This window comes from Ornithodoros turicata, chromosome 2 (genome assembly GCF_037126465.1).
Source record: "Ornithodoros turicata isolate Travis chromosome 2, ASM3712646v1, whole genome shotgun sequence".
In the NCBI taxonomy this organism is placed as follows: domain Eukaryota; kingdom Metazoa; phylum Arthropoda; class Arachnida; order Ixodida; family Argasidae; genus Ornithodoros; species Ornithodoros turicata.
In genome coordinates, this window is record NC_088202.1 from 148,858,526 (window position 1) to 148,880,570 (window position 22,045).

Genomic DNA, 22,045 nt, shown 5'->3' on the forward strand with positions numbered 1-22,045 from the left:
GTTGGAAATGGACTGGCTCAACCTCCAGGAATTTTATATACTTTGAAAATAATAGCCACTATACAGATGAATGTGTTTTGTAGCTACGAGTAAATTTTTGTTTCACTTCTGTTAATCTTTGTAACCATTTAACGCGTGCCTCGTATATTTGAATGTCAGACCCGAGGTTCATCTGCTCATTTCTGGTAAGCTGCACTTATTGACACTGTTGTCGTTGTAAGGTACTGTATGCATGAGGTAGATGTGCATTTAGTGTGCTGTTCACATGGCATGTATAGGGCAAGTTAATTTGTACTTTTATGTGAAATTTTTGCGAGCCTAGTTCCTGTACCGGGAGATCAATGTTTTTCACAATCTGCGATGTTATATGAGTGCATGTATTCACATATGGCAGGCTCAAAAAATAGTTTGAAGGTACGATTTTTGTTCGGTCTACCAGTGTTGTCCACATCTCACACATTCTGCATCTTCCCCGAAAGCAAATGCACATGTGTACATTCCAAATGCTGGAACATTGTTCAATCATTTTTGCTGCGTAGAAATAGTGTCCTGCCACGGAAATCAGCAACTTAAAGGGGTTGTGAAACCATTCCCAAACTTTTGAAGATATAACGTTTAAATATTGATTGATGTGCACTAAACATGCACATTAAAGCGCTATGTTTCTGCAGTCCCACGTTACGAGGTTATTGCACTCTGAAGGTCGCGCTTCAACTCCAAGCTCTTCACCTCCTTGCCCGTTTTTGGTGTGACGTTTACCGGGGAACGACCTTCGGTACGGTGACCTTCGGGTACCTCGGGCAAGAGTGCATGAATAAAACGTCGCTTCCCGTGAGTCTGCCGACGTTTCTCGGCGCAGTTACACACCACCGTCGACGGTGGCTAAAAAAATTTCAGTTTTAAAAACCCAACAGTACAAAGACCATTCAAATGGGTAGTGTGGGACTTCGCGTGTTGAATCCATGGACCTACAACGTAGGTCCATGGACCCATATGGAGCCATAATGGAGCCCATACGTTCATACGTTCATACCCAAATGGACCCAAATGGAGGGTTCAGGGGGTTGCATGTGGTATCTCAACCCCTTTAGCGTTGATACAAAGAAATGATCTGCTACGTTGTTATGTACAATCTCTGTCCCGCAGTGATTCATTCGTACTTTACTTGAATGTGCAAATTTCCTGCAGATCCAGTTTATGTCCAGATGGTTCTTCACTGCCCATCCCAGTGTAAGATAGAGAATGATGCATCTCGTCCATGCTTGCTATGGCAAAAATTGCTGTTTCAAAGGACTGGATTGCAAAATTGCCCAAATACCGTATTTACTCGCATATTGAACGCACTCCAACTCGAGCACTTTCCCGTTATTTGCCCGCACATTGAATGATCCCCGACTCACAGCCAGAGAGTATCCGTGTATTCACTTACGAGCGACATACTCACGGAATATTCTAGCGGAAGATAAAGCGAAAATACTTCTTACAGAGACGAAGTTCCGTCCCGTGTTATGTTGAGCATTCGCACGGTGCGGAATATCGGGAGTGGCGTACTGCGCATTTAGCGGACGACACTCAGCAGACGACACCGTCAGCGTGTCTTCCATGTCGTCTGCTACGGAATATCTAGTGGCTGTGTAGCACGATATTCCCCATGGTTAGCAGTGTACGTGAAGACGCAGCAGCAGAAAGCTATGACGCTTCTGGGGCAACGTCGCTCCGCGCAGTGAACGACGAATGCGGCGGACATCATGGAGTATGTCGTCCACGTTTAATAGAACTGGAGACGACTTGATGCGGGAGAATTTGCGACATTCGATCCTGGAGAGATTGCCACGCATATTGCGGAATAAATTGCGACGACGAGGCAGAACCGGCGACTTTAGAGTCCAGGGATGTCGCCGCGGACATCTGGGAATGAAACGGGGGTCAAGTGTGCGGTTCCATTTTCCACCCGCGTCAATGGCGCAGTGTTTCTTTTTTTTTGTGTGTGTGTGTGTGTGAAAAAATGTGTCTCTTACGTGTGAGTAAATACGGTAGAAAAACAGTTTGCCGTGATTCTCCACAAAGGCCAGGCAGCGTGGACGGCCCGGTGGCACAACTTTAACCAGCACCTGACGGTGCAGCTGTCACAACTGACGAGGGTCAAGGCGATAGGAACCAAGGGCAGGGCACACAGCGCAGAGTTTGTTACCGAGTACCAGATCGAGTACAGCGAGGACGGGGAAGGATGGAATTTCTACAAGGCTTCGGATGGACTGCCCAAGGTCACTGCTATTCTGTTTTGCAAGATACGCCTGTATGCTCTTGTCGCCCGTTTTCTTGCGAGTCTGCGTTGCCTGCACTTTTTTTACGATTGTTTGTGGCCCTGTTCTCATTGTACGACAGGTAGAGATGATGGAAACATCGAGTACGTATGTTTTATCCGTATATTGCTCTCAAATATCGATAGATATCAATAAATGCAGGTAGGTATATTTTTCGTATCAGTATTTTATTTCATGTTTGTCGATATTTTTGTTTCAGACACTCGTCTATAGTCGACATCCTGGTATTTTCTAACATCTAACGACTAGACTGACAATAATTGTTACCAACTTGTTCAAAATTTGAATTTTTGAAATGATTCGAATAGTTCTGAATGATTACATACATAGTTGAATTGAACTTGAATCTAGTAGCCAGCAATGAGAAAAAATGTTTCGCCCAAGAAGAAATCCCAACTGAAAAAAAAAAGAAAAAGTTTAACATATGGCTCGAAATCCTACCTCATCGTTCTTGTAGCTGTTCACCAGGAGTCACCTTGCAAAATGCTTCTGCTCGGCAGTATATTATAGCAGCGTGACTGACCTTACAAAAAAAAGTCTGAAAAAGCAGCCGCGTACGGGCGACACGATCCTCGCGTGACATGGAGAATGCCCCGAGTCTTTTTCTCTTTGCTTTTTCTTCTCAGCTCATGCGTCGCTTATACATGTTTGAGCTGTGACGCTGTACGTCACGGATGGTGTACAGGGGTACCATGTTACGTCACGGATGGTGTACAGGGGTACCATGTTACGTCACTGATAGTGTACAGGGGTACCGTGTTACGTCACGGATGGTGTACAGGGGTACCGTGTTACGTCACTGATAGTGTACAGGGGTACCATGTTACGTCACGGATGGTGTAAGGGGTACCATGTTACGTCACGGATGGTGTACAGGGGTACCGTGTTACGTCATTGATAGTGTACAGGGGTACCATGTTACGTCACGGATGGTGTACAGGGGTACCGTGTTACGTCACTGATAGTGTACAGGGGTACCATGTTACGTCACGGATGGTGTACAGGGGTACCGTGTTACGTCACTGATAGTGTACAGGGGTACCATGTTACGTCACGGATGGTGTAAGGGGTACCATGTTACGTCACGGATGGTGTACAGGGGTACCGTGTTACGTCACTGATAGTGTACAGGGGTACCATGTTACGTCACGGATGGTGTACAGGGGTACCGTGTTACGTCACTGATAGTGTACAGGGGTACCATGTTACGTCACGGATGGTGTAAGGGGTACCATGTTACGTCACGGATGGTGTACAGGGGTACCGTGTTACGTCACTGATAGTGTACAGGGGTACCATGTTACGTCACGGATGGTGTACAGGGGTACCGTGTTACGTCACTGATAGTGTACAGGGGTACCATGTTACGTCACGGATGGTGTAAGGGGTACCATGTTACGTCACGGATGGTGTACAGGGGTACCGTGTTACGTCACTGATAGTGTACAGGGGTACCATGTTACGTCACGGATGGTGTACAGGGGTACCGTGTTACGTCACTGATAGTGTACAGGGGTACCATGTTACGTCACGGATGGTGTAAGGGGTACCATGTTACGTCACGGATGGTGTACAGGGGTACCGTGTTACGTCACTGATAGTGTACAGGGGTACCATGTTACGTCACGGATGGTGTAAGGGGTACCATGTTACGTCACGGATGGTGTACAGGGGTACCGTGTTACGTCACTGATAGTGTACAGGGGTACCATGTTACGTCACGGATGGTGTAAGGGGTACCATGTTACGTCACGGATGGTGTACAGGGGTACCGTGTTACGTCACTGATAGTGTACAGGGGTACCATGTTACGTCACGGATGGTGTAAGGGGTACCATGTTACGTCACGGATGGTGTACAGGGGTACCATGTTACGTCATGAATGGTGTACAGGGGTACCATGTTACGTCATGAATGGTGTACAGGGGTACCATGTTATGTCACTGATGGTGTACAGGGGTACCATGTTACGTCATGAATGGTGTGCAGGGGTACCATGTACGTCACGGATGGTGTACAGGGGTACCACGTACGTCATGGATGGTGTGCAGGGGTACCATGTACGTCACGGATGGTGTGCAGGGGTACCATGTTACGTCACGGATGGTGTGCAGGGGTACCATATCACGTCACATGTTCTCTCGTTCTGTGATGCGCTCTTTTCACGAGGAAAAGGATTTTGCAAAGGTGTGCAGAACAGAGCCCTTGTGCTCGCTCTGTAGGTCACCTATGCCCATCGTTCTTCCGCAGGAACTCATTTTATTTGTTGCACAACAGTCTGCAGCGACAAATGAAAAAAATAAATAAAATGGGGGCTTACCTCAGAGCACATTTAATAGGAACGGTCTTGATCCAGCGACGATTTCTTTCATAGCAAACCACGCGTGATCGGCATCGTTCCGCCCGATTCATTTCTTGCTCCTCTTTTTATCTGGCACAAGTATCGCTTTTGTAGGTAATGGTCATATAATGATGATAAGCTAAGTAAACACTCGATAAGTGAATGTGTCCCATCAGTAAAGTTAAGTAAATGGGCGTTGCTGGGCAATCTCGTTCAAATGAACCGTCGCGCAAGTTCACGCGTTCAAATTACCGGGCGTTTTCGCCCCATTGAGATACACACGATAGGCAAGTGAGCCAAGGTGAGGCGAGTGGAACACGCGACTTTAGCACGACCCGAGCGTCATTTCGAGTTAAGAAATTTTGAATTAATGGGATTACGCCGCTAGTATTGGGGTTTGACAAGTCAGAGCTTGAAAGCCACAGTATTGAAAGCGTGCATTTCGGAAGACAATGAGAATATGGCCAAACTGATTTATTTTGTTTCAATTTTGATAGACTGGCATCGTGTAATAAGCACATTGCATTGGATGCTACATAGCTAGGGAGTGACTTTTTCGGGTTAAACCCGATTCCGCCCGGTTATTCCCCCCGAACTGACCTCCGACCAATTCGGGTTAAACCAGATTTCTTCCCGAATTCCAGTCACTATGAAATCCTCGAGTGACGTTCCCACTGGAGACCAACAAAGGTCGCCACGTGTAACACATGGAAGAATGGGTCACTTATACGTTCACAGCAATACACCCATGTGTGTCAACACCGTCTATGCCTTCGGGGATTACCGCTGGAAGGTCACCATCCCGCAAAAAAACAAAAAAAGAGAGATTAGGAAAGGACTTGATAGTAAAGAAGAGAAACAAAAACACCTGGAGGCATAATTATTGCCCGATTTCTCCCCGAATTACGGATTTAAAAATCGCGCCCGATTTTTACCCCCCCGAATCTGAGAAAGGTATTTTAACCCGAAAAAGTCACTCCCTCTACATAGCAGCGCATGATGATCTGCATGTATTGTATTTAATTGCGCGCTATTATCGTTAGCGCTATACGCAGAGGTAGTGCACAGTGTGTTCGGTAGCATCATGCAGAGTATTATCATCGGGTCAGTGTTTGAAGCATATCATGTGGTGCATCTGCCGCCTGTCGACACAACGAATGCCGCTGTTCTTGCATCCAGTCTCTCTTATTCTTTTGTTGACATTTTTAAGAAAGGTTGTGCAATGCTTGCCTTTTTCTCGCACGTCTTTTGAGGTATTCCTGTCATGCGTACTTGTCATATTTTCCTGTTGCAACTGTGCCTCTGGTCGAGATTTCTGTAGATGTTTCCGCATGTTTTGACTGCTCTTGCGTGCGTGTGAAATTGCCTCTGTGTGATTTTTTTTTACGTGATCTTAATATCGGCCTGCATCCGTTCTTTGCCTACGTCAGGCATCGTTGTTGAATGTACGAAATGTAACACAAGTCAATCCTCGATTTATGAACAGTTGCAATATCTCTGAAAACTGTTTACAAGTCTGCGGAATCGTAAATCGAGTATTCTAAAAAACATGAGACTATCCTTGTGTTTGCTGACCAAGAGCGCCAATAGGAAGACGCAGAGGCCAGGCACTTCCCATGCCTCTGCTCTTGCCTATGAGATGACGCAGCATTACCGTTGTTTCGTGCGTCGCAAGGCTGCCATAGCGCACCAATCTAATCGACTGCTTCGCCGTCCGTTGACTAGTAGCTGCCTCTGTTTTGCCTGCCACAAGGCTTCTGTGATGGCGCACCAATCTAACCTACGGCTTTGCCGTCCGTTAACCGGAGTACGCCCGACTCCCGCTTGGCCTCGTTCCATCCCATGTTGACGGACGGCGAAGCCTCTGGTTACATCGGTGCACCGTGGCAGAAGCCTTGCGACACGCGAAACAACAGTAACGCTGCGCCTTCTCTTAGGCGAGAGAAGAGGCTTGGGAAGTGCCTTGCCTCAGCGTCCTCTCATTGGCCGGCATCTAGGAGGCGGAGCCTCCCTCGCTCTTGGTCAGCAAACGCAAGGATAGTCCCCTAGCTTGAGTGAGTTCACCAGGAGTTCATAAACCGAGGGGATTTGTAAATAGACTGTGTTTTTGAATGCAGTTCCTTATAGTTGCTATGGTTCAGTTTGTAATGCTGTTTGCTTTTGATCTCAAGCGAAGCAGAAAGGTACTTAAATGGGAAAGAAACGACGAAAGGGAATCACACTCCCTGGTGACTTACCATCGCTAACTAATTGATAGTCCCAATTATCTAATTGGTCGTTTACCTCCGTGGTTGTTGCAGGTATTTGTCACAAAATGTGGAAAAAAATTTCACCAGTACAATATGTAATTTAATGGCTATGCAAAGAGTACATGGTCTTTGCTTGAGAAAAATTAAGGATGTGAAAAACGTGCTATCAGCCGACCAGGGGAAGTGTGGTTCCCGAGATTGTATTTAGTTCATCACCAACGTGGCTTTCACTGCATTGTAGTTATTTGATGGAAATCGTAATGGCGACACGGAAGTGGTCAACACGTTCGACACTCCCATCATCGCCCAGTTCATCCGCATCAACCCATCACGGTGGAGAGACCGCATTTCGTTGCGCCTCGAGCTCTATGGATGTGACTACGGTGAGCGAACACTTTCTGTAGTTTGCAAAATACTTTCCTGCTTTATTTTATTTATTTTTTTTCTCAGACCAGTGGTTTTAATTGTTCAGTAGGATAATCTACTTGAATGGAAGGCTCAGCTGTTATAACTAATATTAAAAACTGAAATATTCTTGATTAAAAAAAATATTTCGGTGATTTTCTAAACAACATTCCCCTGATGAATGCTGCCCGTATGCTGCTCTTTGCATGATGGAGACATGCAGCAAGCAGACGAGGACGTAGAAGTAAACAGGACAACTGTAGACTGGAAATATATTGCATAATAGGAACAATCCGGGGTAGTTGGTACAACAGGTTCATGACGGTGAAATGCAGCAAGCAGACAAGGACATAGAAAGAAGTAAACAGGACAATCTTTCTATGTCCTTGTCTGCTCGCTGCATTTCGCCGTCATGAACCTATACCAACTATCCCGGATTGTTCCCGGATTGTGCGATCTTTGCATCACATTTATTCATCATGCGGTCATCTATCTAAGACATTTAATGAGCTTTCTAAAGATATTTAACAGAACCACGCAGCTCCAAGGAAAAAATTTGCTCCTGTGGATCCATAATGACAGACTTTCTTTCTTTTTTTTTTCTTTCAATATAGCAACAGACTCTGCTTGTTGGTACGTAGTTACTATGCATGGTAAATGAGTGCAATGGAGACAGGACAACACGACACAGAAGACGCGCTCACTTACAAATGACGTTTAATTCTAACGCAACACCCACTTTTACAGACCGTGCGTTTTGTACATTCAACCGGGACTGAACTAGTACACTTTTTTATTTTTTTATTTTTTTTTTTTCTATTTCAGTGATAGCAATGGACTTCCTGGGGTGCTGTTGTTCTGATAAGGGAGGCTTCAACAACTTCCCTCCTGATCCTATCTTTTGATTTATACAACGCTCCACAATTTTCCAAGACAGATTTCTTTTTTCTTTTTTTCCTCGTTTTCATCACCAAAAACTAATGCAGTTTTTTCAGCTTTGATATTTCATTGTTTTGCATACTACTTATAGTATTTATCGTCTCTGGTACATTACAGTCACGGTTTCCTTTAGTCGATGCATTTTATTCTTCCTGTATTTTATTGCAGGTTGTTTTTTCCTCATTGTCTTTAGAATTTAAAATCACTGTCACTGTCATATTTCAATTCACCATCTGCGTTAAAGGGACCATGAAGAGATCCCCAAAAAATCTGGAGAATGACTCTCAAGGGGGAGACCTTTATGTGAAATACATCTGATTTTTGCATTATTGCATTCAATGTGGGCGCAGTTCACACAAAAAATAAAGTGACCTGACATATCACTCACATCAGTTTGCTCTCTCCAAGGATGTTTAGTTAACATCTCTGTTACTCTAACCAATGCTTGGTTTATACTCCGCACGGTGCTTGTGTTAGTGTCCAGGAATACATTACATATGCTTACAGAGGTTCTGAGGATCTCTTCGTGGTTCTTTTAACTCACAACTCGTATCATTTTTCCGCAATAACCTCCGCTTTATCATCACGAATAACAGCTCTAGTTTTCTGTCTGACCAGTGGCGGAGGCACTCAACTTTGATGGCCAGGCCTACGTCGCGATGGAACTGCGCTGGCGGCCAATCACATCCGTAGAAGACAGCATCCGCTTCCGCTTCCGAACGAACCATGCTGATGGAGTGCTGCTGTACAGCAGGGGTGCACAACGGGACTTTATCGTGCTCCAGCTGATACGGGACCGTTTGATGCTCACCATCGACCTGGGTATGGAATCAAAATTGACTTTTCTCCCTAAGGTCGGGCTGCTTTCTTTCTCGCCTAGCCTCCTCATCAAGTAACCAATCACCCGGTGGATTATTTGTGAGGGTGAAGGGAATTCAAGGAAGGGTAACTGTAATGGTAACAGAAACGGTATATTACAGAAATTGGAGATGGTAGCGATAACGGAAACGCATGCCACTGTCCTCCATTACCGGAAACAGAAACGGAAACGAAAATTATCATCCGGTATTGAATTCGGGTAATGGCTATTACTGTTGTGCGATGACATGTTAGTGACATTTCATTTTCTTTTTTGCACTTTGATGACTCAATTGATGACCGAATGAAGACTGAAGACAGGTTCCTACATTTCTTTACGAAATCTAGGAAGATGTGCGCATCTCAACGACGTAAAATTATTTGTGTACTGCGTACTCGTGACACCGAAGCAGCACTTGGGCTAAACAGGGTGCTGACAGAGCCAGACGGGCTGTCCTCCCGCAGCTCTGTAGCAGCCGTTCAGTTACCGGAAACAGTGACGGAAACGTAACGGAAACGAAAATTAAAAGCTGGTATCAGAAACGGATAACGGAAACGAAAATGGAGCATTAACGAAACTAGAAACGGCAACGAAAATACGTCCGTTATCCTTCCCCGAGGGAATGTCACTCGTGGAGAGCTGCTCAGTGAGTTGTTCCAGGACCAGAAAATGAGAAAGTATGAAGCGTATGTCCAAAATTATGGCGAATTTACGCGATCGTTTCCTGGTAGTTTTCTTTGCAAGATTCTGAGTAGTTGCACTCTCTCGAATAAAACGTGGCGACCACAAGTATTTTTGTGGCGCTTTCCTGGCACCGGGAATTTGCCAGCTAGTACTTTTTTTTTTCCCCGGCCTCGATGCCGCAGCCATGTAGTGGTTTGCCCAACTAATATCCACACTGCAACTGCGCCCATTGGGTCTGCGTGTCCAAGTCGTGTAAGATTTACACTTTGCTCGGACTCCTCCTTGCAATTTACAAATTTCGCTTCCGTCGTCCTCTAAGAAAGTTACTGTTTCAGGAGGAGAAGGCATAGTGACAAACGTCACCTGCGGAAGCCTCCTGGACGACAACCTGTGGCACGATGTCAGCATCTGGAGGAAGCGTCAGGAACTGACCTTCACGGTGGACCGTGTCGTGGTCCATCGCCACATCCGAGGAGATTCATTCCAGTTGGACTTGAACAGAGAGGTTGGTAGCTACATGGGTGGGTGTGGGTTTCCGTGGCGATCAGCTAAAAAAAAAAAAAGACAAAGTGTACCAGTGCCTCGGAAACCCAAAACCAAAAGTACTTAGAAATTGTGGCCAATGTTCCACTGTACCTAAAGCACCCAGCCCAGTGCCAGGAATATCCGGAAGTACTCGATGCTAGGTTTCATATGTACCCCAAGTGTTTAGGCGTACCCCGAGGTAAACCTGATCCGAGGAAGTTAGTCGAAAAAAATGAACTCGTTACAAGCTAAATTACTGCGTGAAAGTGTAACTAGGTTGCTAACCAGGTTTTGATGACACAATGGGTGGCACAATGTGTTTTGATGCATAAATATTATGCAATCGAGCCCGTTTGTGGCAACATCGACGGGAACATAACATCTGGTCGTTATAACATCAACTTTTCGCGAAATCGTAGGTCAGGGTGACTTCAGCGAAGTAGAACGGTACAGTTAGAACGTTTGTTGAGAGCGTAAAATCATTTTATCTCGATCTAGATTGATTCAGCTTTGTGTCGAGAGCCTTTTCGAGGACAAAGCTGATGACACGTGAGGTTCCGCGTGTCTTAAGGTCGAGAACTTTGTCCATTGCTCGTCATTCCAGTGCCGTAGGCATCATCGTTTTTGCTATCGGAACTGCGTCGTCCGTTCGAACGTGCCGCACGGATAATTCGTTGACACATGTTTGAGTTGGCACGTTGACACAGGACCATGGTCCAGGCTATTTTCTCGGAGCACGTTTGGTTCGTGTTCGCACTGCAGTACACTGAGTGAAAAGACCTCAGTAAATACGACGGCGTTTGTTTCTCAGCGTTTCTGAGACGCCCTCTCACCCACGTGGCAGTCATCAAAGACCCTCCGACCTCTCCCCGATTGGACTTGCCTGTGTGCCTTTTTCTCCAATTTCTAGAGAGGAGAATTCGTCTCAACATCCTTCTTATCCTCTTACATCAAATTTTAGAGAAACTACTCAACCAACTTGCGTCAAACTTTTGGCATTATTGTCGATGATGAACATGGAGTAAAATGGCACTGTAGTTTCTCGAGTGACCAGTCCCTTCAAGTTAACAGTTACCAAAAAAAAGTACTCGAAGAGAAATCTTTCAAAAACTGCAAAGGCAAAATAGAAGGGTCTGTTGATTGAAGACCCACAAGGCCAGCTCCATGACTGAACAAATTTTTGCAGCTTTATATCGGAGGCCTTCCAAACTTCAACCAAGTGGGCGTAGCGGTCGTTGCCAACTTTACGGGCTGCATCGAGAACCTGTACCTGAACGACACGGACATCATCGGCTGGGTGAAACGGGACGAAATAGCGCACACCTTCAACAAAGTGGGACATGTGCTGTACAGCTGTCAGGTGAGGAGGATGACTCAATACCAGCTATAGTTGTTTTCAACCTGCATAATATCGTCGAAGCAAAAACTTGTTTGTCATTACTGGGGGACAATACACCACGGAACAACGAGCAGTGTCAAACTGAAACGTGTACAATAGTCTCGATCGAAGCAGTCGTCCAAAATACATTGGTTTAGTGGGGAGTTGAACGGTGGTGTTCTCCAACAAATTGAAAAATTGACAATTTTGCGAGCCTTTTCCCGTACCCGTTTTTGCGCGTCGTAGACGCTACTTTGACGTTGATTATTTTAATGTGCCCTATTTAATGGTACAATTTGTCTCATTGCAGTTTGAACAAGTGATTCCCGTGACATTTGTGACACCTGACTCAGTAATGAAGGTGAATGGCTACATGCAACGCCAGATGAACTGCAGTCTCGATTTCCGAACCTTCAGCCTCAGGGGGCTCCTACTCTACAACAAGTTTTCTGTTGATGGATATGTTAAGGTAGGACACTGTTTCTCATGTCTCACCTACAGACAAGCAACATATAGCATCCCCATTGAAGCTAGAGCAGGTTTTCGTTGATCCCTTCACGTAGCCACTGGACGCGTTAAGTGGCTGCTCCGGAGCGCGAGTGTTTGGCACTCCTACCGTTAAGCGATTAAGCTCGTACTCCGAGTTTCGTACGCGAGCGCGCTCTTCGCGCCCCAGCTTGTGGAGGGTGCATGAAAAAGGGCTATCGTGCTCCGTCACGTGACCTCTTCCCTCCTCTCCACGAAAGCAAAGAAAGAGAACGCAGACAAAAGACTACCGGAAGTCTGTTGTAGCCGTTGAATGTTGGCGTGGTTACCGGAGCATGTTTTCCTCTCGGAGCTTTTTTGTCAGAAAATGTCTCTGTTGGTGGCATTTTGGGAGCTGCTGCGTACGGAACGGTTCCCAGACCCTGGGTGTGTTGCATAATCTTTCCCTCCGTCACCGACAATTTTTACGTTTCACCGTGTTTCTACCGATTTTGACGGCAGATATATGACAGCGTCGTTTGTTGTCCAAACCAAAATCGCGCACCCATGTGGTCCCGTGGCGTGCGTGCTCCCGGTCGTCTACAATTTGCTTAGGGGACTGGACGTTGATGACATAAGCCCGCTTCAAAGAGATGTATCCGGTGGTCACACCCTGCTATTTACGGTTAAAAGTTTGTATTTATGATAGTAAGGGATTGTGAGAACTGTTTCCGGCAGAGTACTCGGAATTTGCACAAATCATTTCATGGCGCCTTTAAGACTTACCAGAAGGCCGTAACTGAAATACGGGCTTGAACCACGGGAGGCCGCCAGACAATATCCGCGAAGGCGTTTTGCCGATGATGTCTACAGCAATAAACATATTGTACTATTTGTTGATTTTGAACGGGGTTTGTGGAGTCACATTTGTTCTCGCTATGAGTACTCAGAAACAACATTTGGTTGGTATTCAATTTGAGAAACGCAATGGCCAAGGAGATTTGCTTTGGATGCTTATTGTTCGAGGGTCTCGCTACGAATGGAACATACAAGATAGAATGAGAAGCAACGTCCAAAATATATCGGAAAAATTTCAGGTGTCGAACGCAAAACAAGTTGACGGAACATTACGTCTGGTGAAGACGTTTCATTTCGAATTGTACGAAATCTGCGCCATCCTGTTCACGGCATTTGGTGACAGAGCTTTGGCTGTTTTGAGGGAACGCCGTAAACTGTCTCGGTGGGAACTCTGTTGCCCTTACATCACAGTTTTGTCACAAGCACCGCTAGCATCTGGCAAGAAGTTAATGACCGTATGCACTTAAAGGGGTTGAGAAGCAGCCCACTAAATGTATTTCACTCGGGTTCCAACGTATAGCAGCGCCAAATTCTAGGTGCTGGAGGTGGGAGAGATTTCGCTCTCCCAGCCAGTGACGGACCCTACTGAGACGTGGCACGTGAAATAGAATATAGAGGGTTTTTGGTACGGTTTGAAGTGACTATCTTGGATTTGACATGTGGGAATATGTTTAGATTTGACCTCACTTCTCGATATTACAACAAAATTAGTGTACAAGCGTCCCGCATTCTAAATGGCTGATGATGCGCGTCGTTATTGTCGCCAGGGCATCGCAGGGTGGGGCATGAGGGCGAAAGACGAATATTCGGTCGGTCTGGATACATTATTTATTTTTTGCGACAAGTTCTTGAAAACGTTCACCGTCGGCAACGTATCGCGATGCATAAAAAAAAAGTGCGCCTCGTATACCCGTCTATTGCCCCTTTTAAGGCCCGTCTGAGAGGGATAGCGCATATTTTCCATCTCATTACTTGCAGAGTTTGTAGATATGGTATACGGAGAGATTGTGACCACTGTATCTTTGCAGCTGTTCTTGGACGATGGAATACTTAAGATCGAAGTCGAGGGCAAGGACACTCCCGTTGTTACAATAAGTCCTTTTGATGGTAAGTTTTCTTTCTCTATCATTATTTTTGAGGGCAAAGCTTTACAGAGCCAATGTGTTCCTCCGCATGCTTTTCAAAGTGTCTGCTATGGCCACGATGACCGAAAAGGAGAAAGTAAATGCGTACGTGAAATTTGCCGTAGTAGATCCAACTTGAAAATGCAGACTTTCTCTTCCAGAAAGCTTCGTAGTTAATGTCCCAATGCACTCTATTGCGCCAGAACATGTATTGATGACTCAGACTCAGTGTACACGACATGACATGACTCAGTGTACATGCAGGCATTGTTTTATTCTTGAACACGACCCTGGGGTCAAAGGGCAATCCTCTGTGTGTTTGAACCTTTCCACATTCTTGGTGGAGATGCCTGAAAGAACTTTCAAAGCTTGCCTCGTTCACTATGGCCGAAAAGGAATCTGGGAACGAAATTCACGTTGAACGGTCAGTCGTAGAACGGTTGATTGACTGCCACCCGTGCCGACCACGGCTCGTACACACAGTCAGCACGTGACGGCATAAACGTGACTTCTGCTACGGTAGTCGACAAAGCTCACGAGCGTCTGCGGAGCATCTTACTGCGAGACACGGCTTTCTAAGGGGATGGTGAAGGACAGGTTCAGCTGCTGTAGAGTTGACTCGGATGTTGCGAACCGCATAGTACTCAATGTAGGAAGGAAAAAATAGCACCAACTTAATATAACGAAGAAAACGATTTAATCCGACGTCCGATTACATTGTTTTCTTTGTTACATTAAGTCGGTGCTATTTTTTTCCTTCCTGCATTATGATTCCTTGCTTTTGGAATATATTCGCATACTCGATGTAGGCTTGCCTCTGTGGAGACTCGATCTCGTTTGCCATTTATGGACAGTGTGAAATACTGATGTAGACTTTTGCGGTTGAGCTAGGGCGACGTGATGCTAGCTCGAGTCTGTTAAATATAGCTCTGAGGCAGCTAACATAGTCTGTCCCGTCAGGAACATTGGTGCCGTTCCGTCAGAGCCAGAAACTCCCCAGGTGGACGTTAAATGGAGACTCCTCACTAAAAACTTGTTGAAGTAACAGTACGAACATCAATCCATACCGTATGATGTTTCTCATCCCCATGTGGCATAGATAACCAGGGTGTCTGCCAACCTGGAAAACCTGGAAAACAGGGAATTATCGGGGAATTTTGATGCGACTGGAAAAGTCAGGGGATTGTCAGGGAATTTGGCCAAAAAAGGCAGCTGAAATCGGGGGAAAATTGCAGAAAAATGACGCCTTGATGCACAGTGAATCGCGAGAGCTGATGAGTGGTTGAGCCGCGATTAGCAGTTCGCCAATACGACAAGCTCCGAGGCAGAAGAGTGGGGGCAGTCTTACTAATCCGTTTACTTACTAAGTTCTCAATAAATGATCCGTTTTATTAGGCATCTGTATGAAAACATACCAACAGGCACCAAGTTCCCTTTTGTTTTTGTCAGGGAATTCGCTCGAAAGAGTCGGTACAAACCTGGAAAAACCTTTAGTAGACACCCCGGTAATTAAAAAAAACAATATTTTCCTTCGAGTGATTCGGCACTCCTTCGTGGAAGAGCACTCCACCAACACACCTGTATTCTTCGCACGCACTTTTCTGTAGGTTATGTTCTACCGGTTGCGAGCGCTTTAGGACAAAATCGAGAAAGCGGATGACTGAAGTATGTACCGAAAGACCGAAACTAAGTAGGTAGCCCGGCCCGCACGAGACCACCTGTGACGGGTGCACAAAGCCAGAGAGTTTCGTTTTTTTTTTTTTTTTGTATAAGCTTCTCGGCTATGGGTCACGATTGCAGTTTCGAAATGGCCACGAAATCATCTTTCTATCGTGCTGTTTGACATCACATGGTCAATGGAACTCTGAAACCAGCAGCTTACATGCAAATGAACGCAGCAGCAACTGTGCTGGTAGTAATATCGGGGACTAGTTTTTGCTTCTGGCCATCGTATGAATCGGTCGATAACCGCGAGAGATGGCATTGTTGACCTAGCAACGGCCGTACTTGCCCAACAATAGTCAACAGACTGAACCTTGTCAAAGAAAGCATCTGGTGAAAGGAGGCAACTGATGGGAATGCCGCTGGGTTTTTGTTCTTTGGCACCGTTTACATAGGATCCTTCGTTTTCGGGTTAAACCCGATTTTTGCACGATAGTTCCCCCCCGAACAAATTTTCAAGAATTCGGGTTAAACCCGATATCTATCCGAAATCCTCGCGGTCCTTCAACTTGTCGTCCTAGGTAAACCGTCGGAAAAGTAAATCATCATATCAGCAAAGGGAGCTATTTGTGACAACGTATATTTGTCCTCCTTTTATAATCCTCTCCTGCAGGGGTCAAATACGAGCTTTTGTGGAGCTCCGGCAATTGTTTGAATACCGCGGTCATTAACTGCCCCAGTTCCAAGCGGAAATACAGTAAACTTCCGTTAATTCGACCCTGACAGGAACGCGAAATTTGATCGAATTATCCGAAGGTCGAATTAAAGAATAGGCAGAAAAATTGTAGAGGTCAACGTCACCTTTGTGCATTCCTCTGCTGTCGCTCACGTTTGAAACGCGCATCTCGACACATTGCACATAGAGCGCTCTCTCGCGCGCTACAACATCGGTGCCAGGCGTGTCCTGCCCGCGCAAGATGGCGGAAGCGAAACTGTAGACAATTTCGCGGAAAGCTCGCAGTGTGCGTGCGTGCACGCACCCACCCACTGAATGTGCTCGGCGACATCGTCTTCAGTTTCGCTTCCGCCATCTTGCCCGGGCAGGACACGTCTGACGACGACGATGTCCACTTCCACGAAGTCATCGAAATTCGAAACTCGTCGAGCTCATGTTGTGTATCGGACTCTTGTTGCACGAACAGTTTCCGAACGAAAGCCCGGTGAAACGTAGAACAATAAACGGAAAGCAAAAACGAGAAAGAGACGTTTCCTCCTCGCCCGGCACGAACCACCACCCACCACCACCAAATGAATTGAGTTTTAGTGCATCGTACGCCATTGGCTTTGCGTACGCAAGAGATGCGTGGTGGTTCCGCACAATGCGTGAAGCTCTATGTTTTGCGCGTGCGCAGAACCACAAACGCTATCGCTTACGTACGCAAATACGATAGCGTTCGGTGCATAAAAACTCGCGGTTATCGGAACGGATCGGTACTGTTCAATCGTCGTCTGCCGATCTGCCACCTGAACTTTAGGGCGAACTTTATCTTGTATGTGCGGTGCGGGCGACGCGGATGCCTGGTTCGCGGACGCATCGAGCGAATTACACGATGTGCACTGATTTCACGTTCGAAATAACGAACTTTTTTATCAATAGAGGCATACGGGCATTTGACGGGACCTTCGAATTCGATCGAATTAAGCGGAAAATCGAATTATCGGAAGTCGTATTAACGGAAGTCTACTGTATAAAGGTTCTTTTTTCTCGTCCCAGTGTCACAGCAGTGGCTTGCTTCATGTACATTTCGTTTCACCCGAAAATTCCCCAACGACACGTCGAACAGAGATCGTAGCGCCCCGATTTCTCCCCGAATCCTCGTGTGTAGATAGCACCCGATTCCCCCCCCCTCACCCTCCGAATTTCAAAAAACATCAAACTCGAAAACGGAGAACCCTATGTTTGCAGCACTTGATTTGGAGTGGCACGTGAGGTCAGTCATAGCGGGCACCACGCCAAATTGAACTTGTCTTTCCAGAGCGCCTGAATGATGGCCGGTGGCACCAGACGACGCTCGTGCTCCAGAAGAACCGGATTGAGCTCCACGTCGACGGCCATCCCAGCATCACCACCAGGTTGTTCTCGCTCGAGACTGGCAGCGAATACCTCGTAGGAGGTGCGTCCTTGATTCTCGCTCTTATTCTGAACGAAGCTTAGCTTGAGAAGCTAGAGAATCTCACTTTAGATTTATCTGCAACCCGAAAAAGCTCGCAAGATCTTTCTCACTTTAGATTTGCCTGAAATGCGCGTAAAATCTTTCACGCATTTATCCAAAACCCAAGGTTGCCCGTAGAACCGTTTTCGTGTCGCTAAAGCCGTAATCAGAATCATTTTCCCCTGTTGGATTATTGAAAGCCATCTGCATTCATTACTTACTTTTTCTCGCGAGATACTTGTAGAGGCGTTTGCGTGTCACTAACTCTTTGGCGCCAAAGAGGACTGGAGTCACAAAACCAGGATGTGTTGACAGTACGACCTCTTCAACGCAGGTGGTGTGCAAGGAATGCGGGGATTTATTGGTTGCATGAGATTCCTGTACATCGAGGGTCACTACATTAACGTTCTCAATGTTCCACCGGACCGATATGAGGGCAACATCGTCTTCGACGCGTGCCAAATGGTTGATAGGTGAGCCTCTCATTTTCCCAAAGTCCGTACTTGTTGTTGTTTTTTTTTAATTTAAATTTTAAATGCTACAGCGAATGATCGTCTGGATGTGTGCGTGCGACTCTCTGAGATCGAGCTCTATGGTGGTCATGAGCCTCTCTTGTTGCACATGCCAGCCGTTACTGCATATTTCCTGCAGAAATATGCAGTAAATGTGCATATTTCTGTAAATATCCATATTTACGGAATATGTGCGATGAACGCAGGAACATCCGTCCCGAGCAATGTCTGTTGTCGCCAAGCAATGTCGCCGCCTATGGGCGAGCGTGAGTTCGGTCTCTTAGTCGTTACGTCACATATGCATATTCCGTAAATATTCTGTAAATATGCATATTCTGTAAATGCATAAATAAATATAAATGCGTGTAAATAAATATTCTGTAAATTCTGTATATATTCTGTATCTGCAGATTCAGACTATGACAATAATCTAATCTGCAATCAAATAATCTGCATATTCAGATTATGTAGAGTTCAGAGATATGCATATTTACAGAATATGCATATTCTGTATCTGCAGATTCAGAATATGCAGAATTCAGATATATTCAGGTATATATGCATATTTCCTGCAGTATGTGTGAATATTTTTGTGAAATTAGCCCTTTGTCTACAGTCTAGTCATTGTGCATTGTTCTTTTGTGTATACAATCCTCCTCCTCAGGTGTACGCCAAACCCTTGCGAGCACGGAGGGAGCTGCGGACAGACTGCCACGGAATTCTTCTGCAACTGCGCAGGCACCGGTTACACCGGAGCAGTGTGCCATCTGTGTGAGTGGCTCTCGACTCTCTGAGTCTGCATTTTCCGGAAAGCATTTATCAGCCGCTTCAAAGCTTACGCAGCCGACACCGTCTAGGCTGAGTAAGGCACTAATAGATGCGGTGCTCCACACGACAGTCAGCCATGGAGAGTCATTTGATTTGATTTGGTTTTATTGTACCCATTAACATCCCATTAAAGCGCCTTGTGATGGTATACATACAGGGAAAAAGGGATCAGGGAAAAACAAGGGATCAGGGAAACAAAAGGGACACATGCAGGGAAAAAGGCAGAACACTGTTAGAGAAAAGCACTTCGAACAATATGATAAAAATTCGTGTTCATGAACATATCAATCTTATTAGATACTATAGTATTAAACATTAATTCACTGCTGATCACGGGTGAAGACAATAACACACGAGCAACGTAAAACAAGTTAGCATTCCTTCGTTGGCGAGAGGGTACGCAAAAAGATACAGATGAAAGTAAGTCTGGACAATCAATAGAACTGTTTAAAATTTTGTGTAAAAACAACACATCATGAATATCTCTGCGACCACTTAAAGAACACAAGTCAAGCTTCTTCAGAATCCAGTAATAATGGTCTTCTGTTAAAAAATCAATAAAAAAACGGTCATGTGTAGCCATAGGATATCTGTGCTTGTCTAATTAACCTGAGTACGTGACTTTGTACAAGTAAGAATGCTCACTACACGAGGTCTGACCTTTTGGGGCGAAAATGTCTTTCCCAGATGCAGGGAGGAGGGGAAATCGGCTGCTGTTTATACGAGCGGGTGTTATCGGGTTACATTTTTTCTTTCTGTCTATCGAGCGACCAGTAGCTAGAGGCGCGCGTATTGGTCAAATACGCATCCCTCGTGATTTGCAGTCACAAATGCCGCGTGATGTTTTGTAATGACGATAGTTTATTGTTGCCCTCGGATTGTATTTCCATCAGATGTCTGCATATAGATTGCTACTAAATGGTGTGATGTGATACATGATACAATGTAATACGTGATCAGAATTCGGGGAGAAATCTGGTTTAAACCGAACTGGTCCAAAACTGATTCGGGAGGGAAAAATCTGGCAGAATCGGCATTTAACCCAAAAAGGGAGGCCCTAATTGTACAGTAGTGCGCAATAATTTTTTGGAAAGACACCACTTAACGTGGAATCTCCTCCACGTTGAGGTGCCTCCTCTTTCTGGTCCTCTTCCACGACCGTCTGCGCCCTCTCCTGTCCAGCAGCGGAACAGAGGGAGGAAAGATCCGGACTACGCAATCTTTGGGACAAATAATATGCGTTTTGTTTTGCACACACTGACCTCTACGTTGCTGTAGCTGGCCGACCTTCACTAGCGTGTATCGAGTAAGCATTGTCTTCTTCAGCCAGACACCCGTTGGCGTGCGAAGAATACAGGATGCAGAACCCCAAGGAATCCACTGCCAGCATCATGGTTGACGTGGATGGGAGCGGACCTCTGGCACCTTTTCCTGTCGAGTGCATTTTCTATCGTAAGCATCTTCGTAACATGCGTAGACATATGTACAGCAATGTATTGAAATGCTAGCGGATAAACACTAAGTGATGTGGGAGCAGCGAAAAGAGAAATTACATTGTAGCCAACAAGACCCATTCTCTACAAGTCCTATTGTGGTAGAACAGAACCAAGTTCAACAACTGAAACGCACGTTTTAGCTTCTTTTTTACCAATTCAGCGGAGCCTCGATATAACGGAATTTAATGGGGGACAAGATTTATCTCGTTGCACCAAATATTTCGTTGTATCGAGCCTGACAAAATGTGGCAGCCAATTGCGGCAAGGAACGCAAATTATTTTGTTGTATAGCGTTTTGTTACATCGAGGTTTGACTGTAACCATACGTAGTTCCCAATTTACTCCTGAAAATCTGTGAAGGACCTAAACAACAACAGTCTAGCTCCCTGAAATCTTTTGATCTATTCAATAAGGAAGTTGCTATTTGTTGTTTGAACTGCGCGATACCAAGATGTTGCGGATGAAATTTCAGCAAACAACCGCACAGAGACTCTGGTGCATCACCAGAATGAGCATGCCACGGATGTGAAGGGATTCCGTGACCCAGGCAGTTTCATCAGGGACGTTGTGTACAATGCCCCGCTGGAGCAGATGGTCCAGTTGGTGAATCGCTCCAGCTCCTGCCGGCAGCGGCTCATCTACGAATGTTTCAACGCCCGGCTCTTCGACGCAGGCAGTGAGAACCCTTTATAGGCACATTTTGGGGCTTTGTTAGTGTAACCGTAACATCCGTGACCCGAGGCCAGGAGGGTCCAGGTTTCATTCCTGGCATCAGCACCTCTTTCCTGAGTTCGTGCTCGTGTTTTTCCGTAAATCTAGCCTGCCTCGACTAATTCCTGTTGTTTACGGTATTACAGTTGCCGACCGATTTTTTGGACATTATCGAGCTGTCCAAATTTTTTAGACGAAGCTTAAATATGCAGTGTTTCCAAAAAAAAACATTGTTCGAGCACTCGTACTGCCTTGAAATAACTGTCAACGGAGAGGCAACGCATACGCAATTGAGCTGAGCCTTCTATGCGTGTGCTGTTTCCTAGAGCTTCCCTTTGTGGCGCGGTCCGAAATATTGAGTTCCGAAATGCACTGTAGTGTGTCTGTTTTGGCTCTTAGAGGACAAAAAGTCCGAAAAAAAATAGCCATGCCTGGAGAACCAGGCATTCCGTCCGAAGCACAGTCCAAAATA

At 45.7% G+C, this 22,045-nt stretch overlaps 1 protein-coding gene across 4 annotated transcripts in view; it reads left to right on the forward strand.

The window, feature by feature from the left end:
• LOC135386369 (neurexin-4-like) overlaps nucleotides 1-22,045 on the forward strand; it is a 42,925-nt gene that overhangs the window by 4,333 nt on the left and 16,547 nt on the right. For 3 of the 4 annotated variants that reach the window (XM_064616231.1, XM_064616233.1, XM_064616234.1), the window contains 11 exons: nucleotides 7,156-7,297; nucleotides 8,877-9,080; nucleotides 10,137-10,306; nucleotides 11,513-11,686; nucleotides 12,015-12,173; nucleotides 14,056-14,134; nucleotides 17,850-17,987; nucleotides 18,361-18,499; nucleotides 19,203-19,309; nucleotides 20,693-20,818; nucleotides 21,335-21,538. In XM_064616231.1, the coding sequence (XP_064472301.1) occupies nucleotides 7,156-7,297; nucleotides 8,877-9,080; nucleotides 10,137-10,306; nucleotides 11,513-11,686; nucleotides 12,015-12,173; nucleotides 14,056-14,134; nucleotides 17,850-17,987; nucleotides 18,361-18,499; nucleotides 19,203-19,309; nucleotides 20,693-20,818; nucleotides 21,335-21,538 (1,642 nt within the window). Of the gene's footprint in view, nucleotides 1-2,067; nucleotides 2,265-7,155; nucleotides 7,298-8,876; nucleotides 9,081-10,136; nucleotides 10,307-11,512; nucleotides 11,687-12,014; nucleotides 12,174-14,055; nucleotides 14,135-17,849; nucleotides 17,988-18,360; nucleotides 18,500-19,202; nucleotides 19,310-20,692; nucleotides 20,819-21,334; nucleotides 21,539-22,045 lie in introns of all 4 variants that reach the window. The other variant, XM_064616232.1, reaches the window with a different exon arrangement.